Source organism: Felis catus, chromosome X, assembly GCF_018350175.1.
Source record: "Felis catus isolate Fca126 chromosome X, F.catus_Fca126_mat1.0, whole genome shotgun sequence".
NCBI lineage: Eukaryota > Metazoa > Chordata > Mammalia > Carnivora > Felidae > Felis > Felis catus.
In genome coordinates this window covers 121,615,878-121,638,450 of record NC_058386.1, presented here as the reverse complement: position 1 = coordinate 121,638,450, position 22,573 = coordinate 121,615,878, and the positions used below count along the sequence as shown (strand labels likewise).

The following is a 22,573-nucleotide window of genomic DNA, read 5'->3' as shown; positions in this document are numbered from 1 at the left end:
CAGTCCGCTCCTGCACAAACATTCTCTTTTGGTCTTTAGCCTTCCTGCCTTTTAACGAGTCCTCAAACTCTATACCGAGGGCTCATTTATAAATGTTTATAACCTTGCATCTGGTTCTTGCTCCCTAGGCCCAGCGAGGGGGAAGAAGTTGTCATTTTTGCCCTGCCTTAGATCCCCCGGTTCAATCTCCCCTTCAAATGAGAAGCTTTGTTGGTGGAGGCATGACTGGTCTAATGGCAGCATGCCACGGGAAGCCTCCAACGCACCAACTAGGATTATCTGGGGGTCTCGGCACTGACACACTCCCCGAACACACATCCTAAAAACCCAGATGATTCGGGCCCACAGACCTGATGCCAGTCCTTCAGGTAAATACAGAACATGACAACGTGAGAAGCTAAAAAGCAGACTGCATGTCCGTAATCCCATAGAGAGGAAGTCAATGTACAGAATCTATTCCCACTTATTGTTGATTACCGTGTTAAACATTTCCATTAAAAAGTAATGCTGCATCTGTCAAACTCAATGATGTAGGATTTTTTGTTTGATTTACCGACACAATCCGTGTCACTGGTATCTTAAATGCAGAAAGCAGCAATAACAGACACTGGTTCACATAGGAGAGGGAGAGGGACGGCTTGCATCCAGGACGGGGACAGCGAGCCCCTGGGAGACGACGGCGCCGGTCCTTGATGAGGTACCCAAGCGCAGAGATGCAATTTTTACATATTACGAAAAACGCAAGCCGAATCAGGAGGAGAAAGTAATGGAGAGTAAAGTGTTGGCCGCATAACATGGCAGATGACTTCAAATTTAAAATTCCACCAAACGGTAGGAGTTTCAGCGTGGCCAACAACCGCACATGAGAGCGGAAGAGGCGAGCCTTGGGAGTTTTTCCCAAGCTTGTCTTTGCCGACCCGTCTGAGAACATTTAGCGAGCCTGGAGTTCTGTACTTGACAATTACCTTGACATGAGCATCCCTGGAAACCGTCTGCTTTCACTTTCCAGACTTAGCCAACTTCACCGTAGAAAAGAACTTGGTCAGGTATCAGCTTTAAGAAAAGGCAACCCTTGCACGCTCCTTATCTAAGGTGATAAACACACCCAGGTGGAGCCCACCTGGGACACAGCCCTGTCACAGAGAAAACGCAGAAGCATCACTGGCTCGATACGCTACGCTGCCGCTCTCCTGCTTCGTGGACGATACTTGGCCTTCGCAAACCGACAAGGCCAGTCTCACTGGAAACGCTGCAAACAAGTGTCTGCCGTCTCATGTGGTGCTAAGGACCGTAAGTACTTAGGATGCAGCGCGGACGAAGATGGGGCAGCAGCAAGTTTTTGCCACATGCCTCCGGGCTGAAGGTTCGTGCGCGCTGTGGGATGCCGGGCGCCAGTGCTCGGCAGGTGCTCCAAGCGGTGCACCTGGGAAGGGGGGGGCGCAGCACTCGCGTGATGCCCTAATTAATGAATGAGTGTGGCCTGTGAGCCTCGCAGCAGGGTCACTAAAGTTACACCTCACCCGAGACGATGCTTACTTAGTCCAAGAGAGGGAAAGACAGTCTGTGGCTTACTGAGGACCGGTTTGTGCGTTCGACAGGGGAGTGGAGGGAGGGGGTGAAGGGGTGTTCCCCTCACTACAGCTTGAATGACACTGAGAGCCGATTCAACCTGTTCCAGAACACCATGCCGATCTCTGCTTCTTTTCCTCTCTCTAAAGCCCAGAGGTAAAGCAGAGGGTAGGCTTGTAGATGGCAAAGGCATTCCCATTCTTTCTGCTCCCTCCCGTTAGGTCCCGACCCAAGCCCGAGGCTCCTCCTACCTGGTAGAGCTCAGTGGCGGTGCACTGAGTGGCCAAGGTCTTCACCGGCTCAAGGTCGTCTTCATCACTGCTCAGCTTCAAGTCGTCCTCAAGCATCCTACGAAAAAAGCAGGGTGATGTTCGTGTTACAAAGCGTCTTTTCGAAACCATCCTCAGATACATCTTGCAATGAGGATAAAATATTGGAGCTACAATCTGACAGCTGCAATTCTGTCAAAGGTGCAGAGGGAACCAAGATTCTTTCAGCTAATTAGATATTTGAGCTCTTATATTTATGTCATACTCCGCACACATCTTCCCGCTCTACCTTCCCCTAAATCAAGGGGAAAAAAAGGACTATTTCAGCATCTCCAGAGATGACTGGAGTCTATATATTTTTACTACTGAAAGTGTAATAAATGTACTGATCAATCACTGTGGAGTGGAACGTGACATTGGATCTCTACAGGAAAAGATGCTCCGAGTCGCCCATGAAAGAACAGGGGCATGGTAACAGCCCCTGGCTCTAGAGGCTGCTGTCGCAGCCTGCTGGGGCTCTCTGGATGACAGAGGCAAAAGGCCCAGTGAACTTCCGCTGCCTTGCAGTGCCCTCTGCACTGTGGCAGCTCTGTGGCCACAAAATAGCTGGGCGAGAAATGGCTAGTCATTAACCTTTTGATATATGACCGATCTCTTCCCGTAAAATTTGATCCAAGAGATGTAAGCCCATGATGTGGATGAGAAATCTTTCTCTCCTAAGGCAAGGTACCTGAAAGATACGAACTTTGATGATGAACTAGCACTTTCAAAATTGTTTATCGAGCACACAGAGCCTCTTGTTCCTACAGTGCCATCCGCTCTACCCCCAAACTTGAGCCACAGCAGGAAGAGTGACTGATTATCTTAAAATGCCAGTTACATAGCCTTCGAAGAGTAATCGGTGTTAATATTTTTATGTATTGAATGCAACTATAGACCTCGTTCCCAGCCTTCAAATGGGGGCAGTCCCAGCCTCCTTGGACTGATTACCATTTTCTTGCTTCCAGACTCGGAATCAGGCTCAGCTCCCAGGCTACAATTTCCTTCTTCGACTCTGTGAATCCTATTTTTTCTCTATAGCTCAGCCAGATCCCACCTCCTCTGCAAAAGCTTTCAAGAAAGAACCCCCGTCTCAGAAAGGACACCTTTTCCTTCTGCCCCGCCCCCGGCTCCAGCTGGATCAGTGCCCTGCTTTCCGCTGAGTGTCCCCTTCTTCCCATGTGGGCTGCTGCTGCAACTTACTCACTTCTGTCTTCCCAGAAATGATAGTCCACCACCCTCATTTTGCATACAAGGAAAGAAAGGCTCAGAGAAGTCCAGGGCTCTGCTCAAGGTCACACAGCTAGTTGTGCGAGAGCCAGTCCTACAACTCCCATCTCTTAATTTCTACCTGTGTGATTTTTCCAGAAGGGACGTTGAAAGGCAAAAGGCAACTTCTAACGTGATAAATGAGGGAATACATTATTTGAGAACTTATGTTCAAATGTTAGAAAGAGATTCGGGCCAGAGTGGGTAGCCAATAACTCTTCAAAGAAAACACGGCCCCCCTACTCTCATGCTCAGCCACATAAGATCAGGACATGTTCACTGAGGTCTGAAAACCAAAGACCAGTATAAAGAATGATTGCTAGGAAGGATAGCTGTTAGAGTTGGTTTCAGATAAACTAAACTTGTGAGATTTATGACTGTCCTTCATGAGACTAATGGATGTTTTCAAGATCTTAGAGAAGACAAAATGTATCTTCACATTTCTTGCAATTGCAGGCTTAGGACTCCAAACAAATAATTCTTTATAACACATTGTGGCAAACGAAAACGGTATCATTCTCATAAGCTATAGAAGTCAAATATTTTAATACTTATGGTGGTCATAAAGGGCTTCATTTTCTGTGTGTGTGTGTGTGTGTGTGTGTGTGTGTGTGTCTTAATATAGGTGGGCAATGTCTACATGTTAATTTACACAGAAGTGTTGAGCAAAATAAATGATCAACAATTACTTCCATTCAGAAGACCCATTTATGTGTCAGGGAAAGTGCCAAGTATTTGACCAGAAGCTTGTAATTTGGACCCTATGAAGGAGGGGCTATTATTAGCCCCATTTTCCATTGGAACAGTGAGGCTTAGAGAGGTACAGAACTTGTTTGTGATTATGCAAGCTAGGAAATCATGGAGGCAAACATGGAACTCAGACCATCTCCAGCCAGAACTTGAGAATATCTAATGTTTTCCTAGAGGGTGTAATTTACAAAGGATGGTATATTAAATAAAATCAACAGTGACGACAACAACAGCAAAAAACCCCACAAAACATACTGACATGGAGTCAAGATCATTTGGATTCAAGTGCTGGCTAATCATAAACTCTGATATCTTGGGAAAGGCATTTTCTGTCTCTGTGCCTCATCTGTGTCCCGCATCTGTTAAATGGGATAATAATTAAACTCTTTCACAGGGTGGAGGTGGGGGTGAGCATCATATGAGCAAAAGCATGTGAAATGCTTTAGGAAGGCACAAAATTAATGCAGGGTATCATTACTTTGGAAATATTGCATCATAGTTAGAAATAATGTACACCATTAACACCATTAACAAGTAATCACAAGCAGAGCCTTTCTGAGACCTTGTTCTCATCTTCATTTGCTGAACAACCTGAAGGTAAACATCTCACAAAGTCTCAAAGCTTAATCCAGAAACGGGTTTATGGGTCTTCTTCAGGGAGAACTAGCACATCCAGAGTCAGATTTCAGTCTTGAACTCAGCAGTTATCTTATTCTCCAACCAACTCTATGTGATTCTAACATGGAAATGAATGGCCTTCCGATGTACAATTCTGGAAACAGGCAACCAATCTCCATAGCGGTTGACATTAAACACCCCACCCCCCATGCAACAAGCTCGGTGTGGATTTGGTTGTTAATAAAGGACAATTGGATGCATATATTCAAGTCCTGGTAAACACAAGTCAAGGAAGCAACTAGAAAGGCTCCTTCACTGACCTATTAAGCTTTATTCTTGAATATACATGTACTTGTTTGCATTTCCATCCATAACTAATACTGAACACTACTCTAGGGAACGAGGAGGATTATGAAAGATTTTGGATTTAATTATTATAGCAGCACCGTTCACACCCACTGCAGTTAAGGTAGTCTCAGAAGAAAAATGCTAAGTTCTTTTCAGTAGGTCACAACTGCATAGACAAATTCATCACACACTGGGTATCCTACAGTGTGAAAAAATCTCCCGTGTAGGTAATCTTAAAAAATAATTGTTCTTCCCTTTTCAATTAGATGAAAACAGAACAAAGGAGGCCTCCTCAGTGACTCCAGATGTTTGTTAAGGATCCGGTAGTTCGCAGCGCCTGTCTTTGTGTGAAAACTCTCTGGTTTTTATTTTTACCATGACATATCAATTCTGTATTATCAAGAAATAAAATAGTCCTGGAGTGAGTGGGTGGCTCAGTCAGCTAAGCATCTGACTTGGGCTCAGGTCATGATCTCATGGTTCATGGGTTTGAGTCCCACATTGGGCTCTGTGCTGACAGCTCAGAGCCTGGAGCCTGCTTCGGATTCTGGGTCTCCCTCTCTCTCTCTCTGCCCCTTCCCCGCTCGCATTCTCTCTCTCTCTCTCTCTCTCTCTCTCTCTCTCTCTCTCTCTCAAAAATAAATAGTGGAATGCTTAGGTGATTTTGAAGAGGAAACAATAGAAGTCTTGGAACAGGATTACAGAAGGCTCTATGTAAACGAAGCCTTTCCTTGAGGCAGCATTGGCTTACGAGCAAGAGCTTGAGAGACAGACAGACTTGAGTTCAAGTACAGAATTTTCTAATGGGGTTGTTCTCTTGAACTCGTTAATGAAACTCTTCAAATCTTGCATTTTCTCACATGTTTAAATGAGCCACAATAATATCTACTTTGGAGAGTTGGGGAAGGATTAGAAAATAAACTTCCTACAAATTGCCTAGGAGTCAATATATGCTGCTATTGTTATTACCTGAGAAACGGTACTTTACAGATTGGAACAAGAAAACAAAGAGCTCCAGTGGTGACCCAAAGACAAGCAGAGGTGTCAAATAGCATGGCTCAGAGCTCTTGAAGGAGTTTGCAAAGCTTCAGTGCTTGGGTTTACTCTTCAAGAATGTTCGAAACCCATCATGGCTGTCTGGGGTTTCCTGCGATCCTCCCAGAGCGCTTAAGATCCCCTGGAGATTTGAAAGCCCTGAGGAAACATACAGTTCCAAGGGGAAGTTAAAAACGAAGTAAGAGTGGCCTTGATATCCTGCTCCTTATATCTGTGGTGTGACTTGGTCCCTCGCTGGAAGCTGTACTCACCTTGAGCGCCTCGTCGTTGGGCATGCCACTCTCACGAGGAACTTCCAATATGCATTTGGCTCTAAGCTTTGTATAAAAGGCTGGGCTTTGGGGGCACCTGGGTGGCTCAGTCGGTTAAGCATCAGATTCTGGATTTTGGCTCAGGTCATGATCTCACGGTTGGTGGGATCGAGCCCCGCATCGGGCTCCATGCTGGTGATGCAGCACTGAGCCTGCTTGGAATTCTTTCTTTCCCTCTCTCTCTCTCTGCCTCTCTCTCTGTGTCTCTCTCTCTTTCTCTCACTTTCTCTCTCTCTCTCATAATAAATAAATAAATAAACGTAAAAAAAAAAAAAGACTGGGGCTTCAGAGGCTGTTTAGTTGATCCAGAATCCTTGCTCAGAAGCAACCTTCACAATCCTGAACGTGTAGGCTGCAAGCCTACGTTGTGCCTTTTTTTGAATTACAAAATGGTACCTCTCTGGGCATACAGCTTGTCAGGCATACCACTCGATACTGGCTGGAGTCCAGCTTCCGAGTATCCGTGGAAATAGCTGCCATGCTGGTGACTAACGGTCAGATAGACCCTGGCTCTTACAGTTGGAAGTGCCTGTGAGGGTTATCTATTTCACCTTGCCATCCAATGGAGATATCTACAACATCCCTACCACATGGCCATAAGCCATTGTCTGCTGGGCAGCAGGCAATGCCCTTCTAGTATTCAGGAGCTTTAATCGTTAGAACGTTCTGCCCCTTAAGAATTGCCCTCAGCTCTCTGGTAGCTTCCATCTGGTAGCCTGAGTGTCCCCCTCTGTAGTCCACACTGGGAGACTGCACTTGGAATGGTGTTGGAGATAGAGCCAGTGCTGCTGTCCACACTGTGCAGTGGCAGACGTGGGGATGAAGGTGGGGAGTGTGGACACTGCTTCACTCAGGTTTTAAGCTCTAAACAAAAATTAGGAGCCATCGTACTGTGGGCCCTTTTCTAGAAGAGTAACTTAGCCCCATTGACTCCTTAAAGGGCACTTTCTCTTCATAAAGTAGGCTGGGAGGAATGAAACATGACTGGTTTAGAATTACTCAGGGAATTATATATTTTCCTACCTAGTGCTCTGGACCCTCTGCAGCACTGAATCATTTGCTGGTAAGCAAGGCAGGCGATGAGGAAGAGGCAGTGATATTTTTCAAAGCGCTCATTCTGTTTCCCTGAGGTAAGGGTGTTCAGACTTCTTTCTTGGGAGAAGCTGCATTTAATTTTCTCAAGGCTTTAACTTAAAAGTCTGATTCCATGACCACCCTGCTGCGAATCCTGGAAAAGCCCAGTCTGAGGGCCAATGCAGACCTATTGGGTGGGGCCCATTAGCCCTGTGCCCACGGCCTGGGTCTCAACTCGATCACGCACCCTGCCACGCAGATCAGAGAAGGGGGTTCATAGAATGAGCACCCGGTAAAGTGCTCCTTCGGGAAGGATACAGTTGGCAGGGGTTGGCAAACTGAGGCCCTCCGTCCAAATCAGCCCTCCCTCCGTTCCTAAACTGCCCCATGAGTTAAGAATGGTGTTCACATGTTTAAATAGTTGAGAAAAATAAAATCAAAAGAAGAATGATATTTCATGACATATGAAAATTACATGGCATTCAAATTTCATTATCCATAAATAAAGTCATACTGGAAGCCAGCCATGCCCGTTCATCTTCATATTGGCTATGTTCTTGTGCTACCATGGCTGGGTTCGGTAGTTGTGATGGAGAACGTACGCCCCCCCCCCCAAACCCAGAATATTTACTATCTGAGCATTTACATACAAAAGTTTGCTGACCCTCTGCTTTAAGCCAATGTTTTTCAAACTCTTTTAAATTCAAGAAACCTTTCCCCTGCCCAGTGCGAAAACAGCTCATCTGCTCAAGTCTTATTTTGGGGGGTCATTTTGGCTCCAAGGAGATTGCATAGAATTTAATTAGATAAATTTAAGTTACTTCACCTCTCTGAATCTCGGTTTACTTCTCTGTGCAATGGGAATAAAATACTATGTAACTCGAAGATCAGGAAATGCCAAATAGTCTGTGTGGGCAGAGCGCTGAGTACATAAAAGGCAATGGCAGGAAAAAAGAAAAGAACGGATCTCCTTTCTCTAGATGCACAGGTGGTATGCGCCTTGATATATATGACTATTGACTTGGATCAAACTGCCACCTCTCCAACCTTGGACTTCCTTAGAATTGATCACATAAATTCAGTGCAATACCAATTTTCTGCTCCATGGTCATTATTTTGAATTTGATTTTCATTTTCTTGGCAGATTTCTCTGGGTTATATAATTTCTCCCGATGCGGGAAACTCAATGTTATCATGCAAATGACAAACTGCCTAATAGAAATCTGATGGCTTTCAATAATGTTGCATACACCATAACACTATGGTATCATTTTTCAGGGGTGTGGGTGTAAAAACATCGGAGGCTGGATTTCCCCAGAGAAGACCAGAACCCGGTGGACCCACCTGGACCTGAAAACAAATGCTGAGATAATTCCAAAGGAGAAAAGAGAATCTTTTGTCTTAAAAAATATCCCAAGCAGGGATCTTGACATTTGACATTATTTTTACACCCACGCCCCTGAAAAATGATACCATTTGAGTCATCCTGGGCAAGAGAGAGCTATCCAAGTGGATTAATAGGGGTTCACCCAAGACCATTCATTGGGCATATAGTCTAGCGTATAGCCTAGATCTTCAAACTGTTTGGCCCCGCACTGGCCCTCGGACTGGGCTTTTCCAAGGTTCCCAGCAGGATGGTCATGGAATCAGACTTTTAAGTTAAAGCCTTGAGAAAATATTTGGGGGGAAACAGGTTGTGGAGTTGGGCTCTGCTAATTTGAACTCCAGCTCTAAAACTTACCAAGTGTGGGCTTGGGTGAGTTGTTATAGCTTCAGTGTTCTAATCTGTTAAGATGGGGCCAGTAATAGTCCCTATTTCAGAGGGTTAGTATGAGGATGAAATGAGATCATGTACGTAAAGTGGTTGGTAAGCAGTCAATCAATACAGTTACTATCGTTGTTACTTGCTATGACTGTGCTTGAAACACACTCACAGGGAAGCAACTAGGAGTATGATGTGGGCCCTTCCCCCAATAAGCTGGCCCTTTTTCGCAAGGACAAAGACTCCATCGGCAAACGATGACAATGTTATAATTCAGTGCTAGAGGTGCGTAAGGAGGGAGGAATGTCTACATCTCCACTGAGAGGCTGGTGAAGGCTACGCAGAGCAGTGGCCTTCCAGCAATGCCCTGAAGGCAGAATGAACTTCCTGGGGAGTCCCAGAGGAGAGAGAAGCCTAAGGAGAACAGACAGAGGTGCCCAAAGACTTGAAGTTTCGAGAAGAGTGGGACGCTTGGTTTGGCTCAAATATACTATGTGTAGATATGTGTTACTGAAAAGGGAGGAGCCTAAGGAGGTAGGTTGGGGGGGAGACTGGGCCACGCCTTTTTCTAAAAGTGGGGAGGTGGGAAACCAAAGTTTCCAAGTGGGGGTGGGTGGCGTGGAGGGAGCACGGAAGGTCGGAAGTAGAGATCTCTGAGAGGAAAGACTATATATAAACTGACTAGAAGAAGGAGGTGTCAGGGAAACCGGTTAGATCACCACTGGCGTGGCCCAGGTGGCAGAGGGTGGCAGCCTGGGCCAGGGCAGAGACAGTGAGGATGGAGAAGAGAAGGAACCGGATTGTACAGACGTGTCAGAATCAACTGAATTGGGACACTGGTGATCGTGACATCCACAGTCTTCTCAGCCACTCTGCGAGGCATGGAGTTTATATCACAAATTCTACCAAAGCCCAAAGCATACACACACACACACACACACACACACACCCTCCACTAGGCTGCCTCTCTGTATTGACAGATGTCCTTTCGTTCTCCCCGGGCTCTGATGCTGCACTCAGGCCTCAGCTCCTGGGCAGGGGCATCTCTAGTCCTCAACTTTTCTTTCTGGGGACACACCTGGTGAGCCCTGCTCATAACTGAGGAGGAAATGCCAACTTCTCACCACGAAGCCTTTCATTTGGGGTTGTCCCTTTCAGCCTTCCATCAGCTTCTGAGAGCAACCACAGCTGATCAGAGAGAAAAAATAACCCCTGCGGTTACCTCCAAAGTACCCCCCACTCACAGAGGATACTTCATTACTTATCTCTCTACATCAGCTCCTAATTGTTAAAGGATTAAGTAAAGAACTCCTTCATCGAGCTGGTCCATTAATCTCTATCTATGGAAACTCTTCAAAACAACTGAAATATTAAGTCGCTGTTAAGTGCACTACAAATCGTGCCTGCTGACAGCCACTGTGCCTCACATGAAACTCCGTGGGGGCAAGGACCAATTCTTACATCTGAGACACTGCGAATTCTCGGCTGCTGGAACACAACACTTTAGCTTAGAGGGCTTTAAACTCTTCCTCCGACCCATTTTGTGAGAAAGGCTGTCCAAAAGGGCCGCTTACCTGAACTGACACAGCAGACAGGATTTGCTTTACGCTGATAACATAAAGAAGTCACACGTTCCTTCGGATTATTTAAGCAAAATGGTCACATCTGACCATTCTGGCCCAGCTAAAATGACAGGTGATGCCGCTCCATTCTTTATGAAAACCCCACCTGATTTCTAGGCTCAGCTCTTTCTGTTGCATCAGAAGGAACCCCCTCCCCTCCCCCCACACACTTTTGCTCAGGGTAGAAGGAGGAATGGTCTCATAGCCCGCGTGGACAGGGTTTCAGCCTATAAAGTGCTAGAGCTGGAAAAGCTTTCTTGGACACATGGAGCTCAGGGCCCTGTGAGCATGCCATCAGGCGAGCTCAGGTACCACCTGCCACACACACACACACACACACACACACACACACACACACACGCCAGGGCAAGGCCAAGGTTAAGACCTGAGTGACTCAACTGGTGAAGCTACAGCGACTCACTTTTAGATTCAGACAGTTTAGTACTTACATAACAAAAGAAAGGAGGACTTGCCAAAGGTGCCAGTGCCCCCCGCTCCTCGTCCCACACACCAGAAAAGACGACAGCAAAACAAAAGGTGCCCTGTGACTGCAGAGCAAGTCGTGGGGTATTCTGTTACCAAGGAGCCCATTTCTGGTCTCAGTGAAGGGGTTTTATAGGCTGCAGGTCTATTCTGCGGGGCGTGGGACAGAATGTTCCATATCTCATCAGAACCTGGGAGGTGATGGGAAATGGTCTCATGACAGCCTCCCAGAGGACACAGGGGGGCGAGCAGCAGATGGCCTTGAAGTACATCATAAGATCTTCCTGTCCTCTCCTGTTCTGGGAGGATCACTAGGTGTTCTGCCAAGACTCAGATTAGCTGTGGTTCAAACCTCAGCCTACATGGCCTGTTTGGATACCTGCAGGGTGTCTGTGGTGCCGGGCAGGGTTATTCCCCCAGGCTACCAGAAATCTCTGCTTTCCAGGTCCCGGTGCCACGCCGAACAACTCATTTACCGATGTTCAGTGTCGAACGTGCTGCTCACATGTAAGTGCTAACGAAGGCTGGGGGTGTCACTACCATAAGCATAACAACACCTAATGGACTTGTTCTCTGCCACGAGTGACGAATGTGAGCTAAGTTAGCCATAGCTCGAGTCCAGCGAAACACATCTGCAAGAACTGGCCAATGTTCAGAGTCCTGGGAGACCAGGAACTTTCCTCTTTGCAAAGCCAGTTGACCTGTGTGTGGCTCGAGGGTACAGTGAACAGCTCGGAGTAGGGATTGAGCCTCCTCTGCAGACAGAGAGGCCCAGGTTCAAACCCTCACTCCCTGTAGCGGTGTCACCTTGGACCAAATTCCTTGAACTTTCCCGTGCCTGGGTGAATGAGGGATCATAACAGCACCACCTGATCGGATTCTGTAATTATGAAGTGAAATAACCCAACTTCAAGTCCCTAGCACACAGTGACCACCCAATCGTCATCACCTCCTGTGATTACTGGCTCAAGACAGTTCAGCCTAGACGATCCTACATATATCAGATGTCAGTTTATTTGAAAACAAGAAAGACTGGAGAAATGTATCCTCGCGTTAAAGCCAGAAGGAAAAGAACAGTACCTTCGCCACCTACGGCTTTTGCACACCAAAAGTGGAACAAGTTTTTCAGTACAGAATCTTTATCATTATATCAACATTTTCAAATCTGGAAAATTCAAATCTACATAAAATGCAGCTGGACTACACATCGATCATAAAATATGAATCTAGCAGATTCCAGGAGTGCACGAACAGCTTGATATTGAGAAATCCATTAGTATGCTGCATCATGTTATCAACAAATAAAATGATACAGACCATATGATCATCTTAATAGATGCCAAAAAATACGCTTGATAAAATTTCATACCCATTCCGGATCCAGACCCTTTAAAGACTAGGTAGAGAAGGGGTACGTCCTTTCTGGATAAGGAACACGTAACGGGAAAGTGTCAATCTAAAGGTATGTTTTAGGTAGGTAGGAAGGTTAGATCCATTTTTACATATATTTTAAAATAAACATGGAATCACAGATGACTATGCTTCAAGTGTTTCTAAAACTCTGTATCAATGTCGATTCACTGGGTAGACAGAAGGAACACAAACAGACTAATATCATCCAATGACACCATTTGTTCTGATAATTACTCCAATTTCAACAGTTTTGAGGCATCACATATGGTTACCACAAGAGATTCTTTCCATGTAGGTAAAGACAAAATTAGCAAGTGACATGCAAAACCTCAGTTTCCACTTCTGCATTTCGGAAAGTATTAATCTTTTAAAAATGCATCACCAATTTATTGACCTTCACGTCCGCCTGCAAGCCTTACAAATGCAGAGACGCTGGGTAACATGATTGAAAATTTGATCCTACTGTTCGAACAAAATGAGAATTGTTTTAGAAGGGGCTCCACAATGTCTGGGCATATATTTTCCCTAAGTAACATGCATTTCCCCCAGGAATTCAACATTTATGTTGATGCACTTGGCTGCAGAGCCAATCCTGCACTGGCTCTAATACAGAGGAATTTTCTGAACATTTTGAGTAATGGGACTGAAATAATTTAACGGCTCCTTCTGTGCATGTTAAATGAGTTGCGTGATATATTTAGCTTTTGCAGAAAACTTGTTTACACTATAAATTACAGCACATGGCACAATCACATTGATGCGGAAAGCCAGCCATGTTGAGTCATTTTGGCCATCTCTCTCCAAACTTTAACTCGGCGCAAATGAATTCATGGTGGCGCACCAACACATTGCGGGTGTTTCCTAAGCCCGTGACCCTGCTGAATACATGTAAGGCCATCACCTTAGCACTGCCCTTGACTTGAAAAGGAGAGCTGGATTTCTGAGAGAGGAGGATTCTCAAAATAGGGAGGGCTCGCTGCTGACCAGTGACGGCACACGGATCTCGGTTGTTATGTACCACCATTCCTCGATGAACCAGAAGGGATTGGCTTTCTAATTCTGAAACACAGAAACAACCCAGGTGCCTAAAGATTCATGGCTCTGGAAAATCCAATCTCCTAAGAGGTGACACGATCTAAAGGCAAGAGCGAAGACTTGGAAGTTGGATGGAAGTTGGATGGACTGGGCTCTTGCATTCACTAGCCGTGCAAATCTAGGTCAACTGGTTGACCTCTCCGGGCCTCCGTTTTCTATCTCTAGAAGGAGGCTGCTGATACCTACTTTGCTTGGTTTTGGGAAAGAGTAACTTAAATACCACGCAAAAAGAGTGTGAGGGTGAGCGCTTAACAAATGCTACTCCTTCTATTATTATTGATATTAAGATGAATCGGACAGGAGTTCTTCGAACAACACATTCAGAAGCAGCATTACAAGAATCGCTGCAGAGGAAATCACCGATCAAAGAAAGTGGTTTAAGAACACCAGGGAGCCATCAGAGCAGGTTTTACATACGGTGGGTCAACATCATAGAAAACTGGAAAGAATTCTTTCATGACTTGGCTTTAGGTAAGAAAGTGCCAATCCTGGATACCTGTCCCAACACTAGGCTATTTCTATCAAGTTATTCATAGACTCACATTGGTGATAGGTGGGCAACTAGCTGTCTTGATGGAGAGAGAAACAGAGAGAGCTATAAAAATAGATATATGGAGAGTGGCAGATCCCAATACGGGCCAGTAATTATAATCTCATTTCTAGAACTATAAAATATATTCAGAACACAAATGTAATCACTCCCCCCAAACTGGTCCAGTCATTCCAGGAATAACATGTTAGCCCAATCAAAGCACTTTGAACCTTTCACGTAGCACCTGTCAGATGTATAATTATGACTTGAGGGCTCACACCCTGCCCCGTCTCACAATGAATCAAAGTCAGCCAATACTCACTCAGGTAAGCCTAACGTATGCCAGACATTCATTCCCTTGGTGATGGGCACCAATGGATCACTTCACTGACTCTTTCCAAGAAATCTGGGAGGTTGTACTTGTATATTTTCTGTTTTTAGGCAAGGAAGCTCAGGCTCGGAAACATTAAGCAGAGTGTCCCTAGGGTAGGGGAGAGAGATATCTTTGCAAGTCATATACCTGATGAGTCTAGTATCCGTAACATATGAAGAAGCCTGGAAACCAAGCAGTATAATGATAGGATGTGGTCAATCTGTACTGGAATATTATTCAGCCACGAAAAGGAGTGAAATACTGGTCCGGGCTACAGCCTGGACAGGCACCGAAATCCTGATGCTAGGGGGAAAGCAGCCAGATACAAAAGGCCACGTATTAAATGATTCCATATAGATGAAATGTCTCAAAAAGGCAAATCCCATAGGGACACAGAGGAGATTACCAGTCGCCAGGGGCTGGGGTGAGGAGGAATGGGGAATGACTGCTAATGGCACGGGGATTCTTAGGGGTGATGCAAATGTTCTGGAACTCGAGAGAGAAGTGACTCTAAAAACCACAGAATTGTGCACTTTCAAAGGGTGAATTTTATGGTATCTGAATCGCAATAAAGCTGTTATTTAAAAAAGGCACACAGCTGGCCCAGTGGGAGAGAGTGAGCTGGGATGATGACACACACCTGCCTGATGGCAAAGCCCGTGTCCCCGAGCACTCCACGTCCTGCCCTGCTAGAGAGATCGGCAGAAGGTCTCACGTGCATTCCTCCTCACATCTACGGAGAAAGATGCCAACAGAAAAAGGGCTATTTCCGCCCCCCACAATCCTCCTCGCCCTCCATTTTTCCTACATTTAACACCGCAATTGATACAGCCAGCAGAAGCCGCGCCGAGGGAAAAGGGCTTTGTCTTTTCCAGGAGCGACAAAGCACTGCATTAAAGAGACAGCCGTCCGGAGGGGGGCAGAGACCAAGCCAAGAACCCTTCGGCAGAGATGCTCTACCCCTCCTTGACTTCAGAATTTCCAAACCCGAGGCTAGGCAAGAGAGGCATTCGTCCATGCAGAGGCTCCTGTCTCCCCCCACCCCCGGCCCAAGCCCCGGAAAACCCCCAGGCAGGCGCATGTTTAATGTGGGCTGACAACCGGGCTGAGTTGATGTAAGTGGACGTCAGGACCGATGGAAGGAGGCGCACGGTTTAGAGGTTAAAGGGCGGACAGGCTGGGACGAGTTTGTGGGGTTGGCCCTGGGCCGATCCTTTTAGGAAGCGATTCGTGAAGCACAGGGAACGCGGGACCGAATCTCCTCCCCGGCTCCAGATCAGGAGAAGGAGCTCCTCCTTGCTGGTCCGATGGCAGCGGCAGGCCGCCCAGAGGCGCAGCAGGTCCCCCTCTGTTGAGCCGGAGCCAGGCCTGGCGCTCGGTAGCCAATCGATTTTTCAGCCCCTGCCCCCTGGGACCAGGTAGCTGGCTCCTTTCAGGGCCCAAGGCCGGGGTGGGGGGGCCGCTCCTACGGTAATGCCAATGTTCGATTACAGATGCAATTTAGACTGGGGTCCCCCCCCCCCCCGAGCACAGAGAGCAGTTCCCTTTGACGGTCCTCCGGTTGTCCACGCCTACCCTTCAGTCTGAGATGTGACACCGTGAAGAACGCCCACGCTCAGGCTCCAGTCACCTGACACATGGACATGACACACACCCGGCCTGCCCACCTTCCGCCCCCCGCCCCAGGAGCCTACCCGGGGAGACTCCCGAGAAGATGCCCCGTCCCCGGGGCCCGCCACACTAACTGGGGGCCAGGTTCAAGCGTGGACTATCTGGCTGCCCTCTTGGATTCCAGCCCACGGAGTAATAGGGGTTGTCCCCTCTCCTCCTTCTTGCCTTTTGTTATTTTTAATCACCCACCTATCAGGGCCAAATTGCCTTGTAACTGTCGGCTGCCTGGCTCTGACAGAGATAGCTGCTATTGTTAATGGGCGCCTTCACTTCAGCCCATTGAACTTGCCTCAGTTTGACAGCTTCACAATAGCCACCTTCCCTCAGGAAAAACAAAAAACAAAAAAACAAGAACCTGCGATCGAGTGAAGACGGAATGTGGGACAACAGCCTGGTCTGTCTCTTGGTCTCCAGCGGGTTCCCTTGGCATAAAGTCCCACTGCAAAGCCCCAGAACGAACTACCACGGGAGAACAGGCCGGTCAGAAGCTGGGCTCGGTTAAGGACGTCGGGAAAACCCACGGCAGACCTGCTTACACAGAATGTGGGGGCTGCTTCCTACAAACAGTCTGTCTCCACAGGAAAAAGAAAATCTGTTGGGTTTTTTTCCCCCTATTACTTTATCAATTGCCCAAGTGGTGGTTGAGCAGGCTTTTCTTAACTTGGTAATTGCAGTAGCACTGTTATCTGGAAATCACTGCTTGCAGATGTCTCCTGAGTCAGCTCCCTGCGTCCATGTCATTCTGAGAGGGCCGAGAAGGGAGCTCCCGAGGGGGAAGATTCCATGCCCTCCAATTCCACTGTCTGCGATGGGACGGATGACCTGAGCGATGGATCGCTACGGCCACCTGAGGGAACACGTTCGACAAAGGTCTCCAGAACGGCTGCCATTCAGAAAAGGCAAATTCAGGAACCAGGCTCCTTGGGGGTCGAACTCCAATTCATAGGAGGTCCTAAACTCCCATTACCTCAGAATGTGACCTTATTTGGAGAGAGGGTCTTTGCAGAGGTAACCAAATTCGAGTGAGATAAACAGGGTGGGGCCTAATCCAACACGACTGGTGTCTTCACAAAAAGGGGGAATGTCGACAGAGAGACACATAGAGGAAAGACCGCGCAAAGATGCAGGAAGAGAGACGCCCTCGGTCACAGTCCTCGGAAGGAACCAATCCCACCAACACCTTCACCTGGGACTTCAGGTCTCCAGAACTGGGAGACAATACATTTCTGTTGTCCTAAGCCTTCCCAGTTTGTGGGGCCTTGTTACGGCAGCCCCAAGAAGCTAACGCAGGGCTTCACCCCACTTTCCCAGAGCTCCCAAGCGTGCTGTCTTTTTATGGAGTCGCCTCACCATCTAATGACCCAGGGGAAGACACATCTAGGGGTAGGACAGAAACCTGTTCGCTAATAGAAAATGTCATCTAAGGTGACGACAGAGAGGGTCCTGGGAACCGATTTGCTGAAGTGAGAAATAACCAAGCCTCTTTTTAAATTTTTATTTTAGAGAGAGAGCATGCCGGTGGGGGAGGGGGGCAAGAGAGAGACAGAGGGAGAGAGAGCGAGAGAGCGAGAGAGAGAGAGAGAGAGAGAGTCGGAGAGAGAGAATGTGAAACAGGCTCCACGCTGAGCATGGACCTTGACACGTGGCTCCCTCCCACGACCCTGGGATCATGGCCTGAGCTGAAATCAACAGCTCAACCGACTGCGCCACCCAGGTGCCCCAGAATAACTGAGCCGCTTGAGTTAAAATATCTCCAAAGCCAAACTCCACCAAACCCCACGTCAGTCTTCACCCTATTTAAGCCATTGCTTATTTTTAAGAGAGATTATTGTTATTTTGTTTTGGTAAACCTCATTGATTTCACTTCTATTCCTGCTAGTGGTACAGCTGAATTTTGCTTCCAGTTATTTCTGACAATGCCATCTGAAGGCAGATTCAAATTCTTTAAATATGTGATATTTTAGAACAAAAACATTGCTGTGCCACGATTTTTGTCCACTTAGCTTAAAATGTCACCCTTTTGGCACATACTAGACAGAAGACCTCAAAGCAAAACTTGAGTCACACAGCATGCGGGGTCAAATCCCAGAGAGTATGACATAAAGGAAAAGGACAGAATGCAAGATAAATGCTGGTGCTGGAGGCATGGCCAGTAATGGGGCTTATGTCTCCTAATGTAAGGAGTCGAGAAAGGGGGTACAGACATGATTTTCCTCCCCTGTCCACCTGCCTGCAAATGGCTCCCTTCCCTTTGATCTGTTTGCTTTTCCACTCTTTCTGGGTGACATCATCCACTCCCCTGATCCCCACAACTACATCTTCAGTCTAGAATGTTCTCATGAGCTGGAGACTCATAAATCCAGCTCTCCACTGGACAGTGTACCACCACATCCCCCAAATGCCGCAAGCCTAAGAAAACAAAATTGAACTCAGCATCTTTAGCTTGCCCCTCCTTCTGGTTTGTTTCATTTAAGTATCCATCAATCCATTCATTTTATGGTCTATCATCTATCTATCTATCTATCTATCTATCTATCATCTATCTATTATTGTAATAAAACAAGTTGGGGCACCTGGGTGGCTCAGTCAGTTAAGCGTCCGACTTCAGCTCAGGTCATGATCTCACAGTTCGTGGGTTCGAGCCCCGTGTCGGGCTCTGTGCTGAGCCTGCTTCGGATTCTGTGTCTCCCTCTCTCTCTGCCCCTACCCCCGCTGGCATTGTCTCTCTCTCTCTCTCAAAACTAAACACTTAAAAAACATGCATAAGATCTACCATTTTAAAGTGGGTCTAGCCCATGCTTTTTCATACGCTCATAATGTTGTGCAGCGATCACCTATTCCTAGTTCCAGGGCATGTTCGTTGCTCCAAAAAGAAACCCTGTACTAGTTAGCCGTCACTCCCTAGTCCCTGACTCTCCTTCAGCCACAGGCAACCTCCAATCTGCTTTCTGCCTCTATGGATTTGCCTACTCTGGGCATTGCATACGAAAGGGATCGTACAACAAAGCAAGACCACTTTGGATTCTCTTAAGGTTTCTCCCCTAGCCTTCCTATCATCTCGCCAGTCGTTCACTTCTCTTGATGCGACCACGGACCGTCCTTGCCAGTCTGCCCTCTCACCTTGTTTCGAGCCCTCAGCATCTCTCATCTGGGCCACGGAGATCTTTCTGAAGCACCACTCTGGCCACACGGTTCTCTTTACGAAGCTCCTTCAAGGGCGGCAGAGGCCGCAGTGTCGGAAAATCACGGCTGGGCTGCAGGCATCTGTAGAGCAGTGTGGCCGCGAGCGGACAAGGAAGGGCCTGGGGCATCTGAGGAGGCTGCTTCGAGGGGTGGCCGGCACCGTGGGCTATCAGGGCAGCACGTGGAACCTGAGAGCGTGACACCTCGCCCGGTGCTCTCGGTGAGAAAGCGGGAACAGGGCGCTGAGGGCGTGTACGTGTGCACTCAGGGACAAGAAACCTCGAGGGGACGCAGGGCTAGTGAAAGCCGAGAGGCATGCGGGCCCTTCGTGCTAGGATGTGGCTGGGAAATCAGAGGAGCTTCGCCCTTCGGATGGGGGCATTTCTAGAGCACGCGCAGTGACTTCTCGCTGGGATGCTCCGGTGTTCTGAAAGGCCTCACCCATGTTTGTGGGCAATCCCGAGACAGGGCTCGGTGGCACTGCCGCAGGAAGCATGCCACGTGACGCCCCCCGGAAGGATGGGCAGGTAGGAGAGAGCAGAGCTCGTTTGCAGAACAATTCCCAGGTTTCTAGAGCATATCAACAACTAAGAACCCAAATTCGCGTGGGCGTCGCCTTTTTGTACTTCAAATGAGACTGTTCACACCAAAGACAATGCTCTTCGCATTCCGGCACCGCCCATTAAAGGCTATTTAGGGATAAATAAAATCTTGCTCTTCGGAAAGCTGCTGGGTAACCGGAAGGCCCCGCCTTGGGAGCAGCTACTGGGCCCTCCCAGCCCCAGGCCCTGGCTTGGAGGGCCTCGCCGCGTCCCTGTCACCCAGAGGGCGGCCCCTGGCAGAAACAGAGCCACCTTGCTCTTGGATAGGAAGCCCCTATCCAACGACTGACTGATAAGAGACAAAAGGACTCCCTGTGGGATCGGGCTCAAGCCGGGCTCCAGTCCAGACCACCAGCTTGCTTGGCTGTCTCTCCCTGCCCCGTCCCGTTCTCTTCACTACCTTGGAAGGTTTCTCTTCTTTAAAGTGCATTCTCGGGAAATACCCAGATCGGGCTTCGCTTCTAAGCCACCTGAAGGCGGCCGCCCCGGCCCCGTGTATGATTTCTCACACCTGTGAGTCTTACTGACGGGAACCCTTGGGTCCGTTTTGTCGGGGAGATCTAATCCCTGAGTCTCCCTGGGAGAAAATAAGGGCTTAATCTAGATTCGCCACCCTCTCTAGCTCTTCAGAAACGTACACCATCATGCTACAGCATAAGAGAATCTGTCGTGCTACTAAAAATGGCTTTAATCCATTCTTTGAGTTCCTTATTAGCACTAAATTGAATAAATGCAAAAATAACTACTTTTGCATAATTCCCAAGCTTGCAATTATGAAGTGAGGAGCATTTGCGGAAACTTAAAGCGTATTTCCACATAGCTTTGCTTAAGATTTATCAGAATGCAGCCACAGGCTCCTTCATCACACGCTCACTTTCCACCCTCCCTCGTTCTGGCAACTCTCGAGCCCTCTCACAAGGCGGGTGGCTCTTCCCATTTCACAGATGGCAGGGACTAGAAGCAGCGCAGCGAAACCATGTACCGCACGGCACGTTGCGGGGATCCGTGCTGGTACCAAACACACATCGCCATGCTCCGTGAGAGTTTGAACATCTAGAATGTGCTGTGATTGTTTTTTTCATCCTTTGATACAGCTTCTTGTTCTTCCTTTCTCTTCTTCTTTGTTTCTTTTCTTTTTGCTTCTGCTTCTTTAAGCAGGGACAAACACACCAACAAAAAAAGTGCCTGTCACTCTACCGTATTGATTGTTTCCTACTAATTACACTTTATTTAATTAAAAATAAAAGCCAATGTATATCCTCGGCAAAGAATCTCACTAAGTTGACAGCTTAGAAACGTGAAGCCTCTCTTTGTTTGGGGACACAAATAATCCTTGAAGGCTGAGAGCAGGAGTTTACCTACATTGCCCTCCCCTTGTCCTGGAAAGAACAGCTCTGGGAGCCGGCGGCGGGGGGAGGGTGCCATAGAAATAACCTTGTCAATCCCTCCCTGCCAACAAGGGTGCTAATTAGTGCCAATTAAGAGCCTCGTTTTTTGTCTGTGGAACATCTGTCCATAGGCATTGAACTCAAACCCCCAACTCATTTTTTTCAAGGCCAGAAATATCAGACGGCAATTCATGTTCGGTCCCTGCTAATGCAGCTTGATTTTAAACTCATAAGTTCTGAATCCTGTTCTTAGTAGGAGGATCAGCCATTCCATTCCGGCATACCCCAAGCGTCATTCACATTTACCTGATTTTGACAAAGATATGCCTTCGGGAAGTCTAAGATGCAGACTGGTCCCGATGAGAAGCGGCAAAGAGAAAAACCATGGGAGAGACCGACGCTCTGTCATTTGTTTTAAAGTAACGTATTGTTACCTAGATAAATGGTCTTTGTGGTGTCTTCTTTCTTTCTTTCTTTCTTTCTTTCTTTCTTTCTTTCTTTCTTTCTTTCTTTCTTTCTTTCTTTCTTTCAAATCCTGGTGGGGTAAAGGCCAGTGTAAAATAGCTTCTTTTTAATTGAACCTATTCTGTGTACACAGTGTGTCCATAAAAGCGCCTCCATCATTAGCGTTTGGTGATGCAAATGAAGGTGGCCCCGCTGTTTCTTTCTCCTTTTATGGAGTGCCCTTTCCATCAATGTTTGGGACGGGACAAGACCCTTGCGACTTGCAGCTTGTTTTATTCTGTGTGGCCACGAGAGGACTTCCATGCATTCCAGGGTAGCTCAATAATGAATGACATGGCATCACAGACAGTACCTAGGCTATTTCTTCCTACTGCAAAGTGCGCGCTACATTTTCTGAATTCGCTGCAGACTGGGAAAGCAGCGCATTTCATCTGGCAAAGATTCCTTTCATTCGGGTGTTTCTCTGGATTCCATTAGGAAGCCTTTGTCCTTTCACTTCAAAGTAAACAAACACATTCATTGATCTTTAGAGAACTATCAAATTTTACTACAAGACGCATTATTGCTATATCATTTTCTTCAGTTCCCTAATAATGTTATTTCACGTTATTCCATTTGTGACCCGCCCGGCGCAGTGAAATGTCAGGAGTCTTCCCACAGTGAGGTAGAGCCTCACGAGAA

At 47.2% G+C, this 22,573-nt stretch overlaps 1 protein-coding gene across 11 annotated transcripts in view; it reads right to left on the bottom strand.

Moving 5' to 3' along the window:
- The window catches only part of AFF2 (AF4/FMR2 family member 2), a 455,939-nt gene that overhangs the window by 95,576 nt on the left and 337,790 nt on the right, over positions 1–22,573 (bottom strand). For all 11 annotated transcript variants that reach the window (XM_023249262.2, XM_023249264.2, XM_023249266.2 and 8 more), the window contains one exon: positions 1,821–1,917. In XM_023249262.2, coding sequence (XP_023105030.2) covers positions 1,821–1,917 — 97 coding nt within the window. The remainder of the gene's footprint in view (positions 1–1,820; positions 1,918–22,573) is intronic.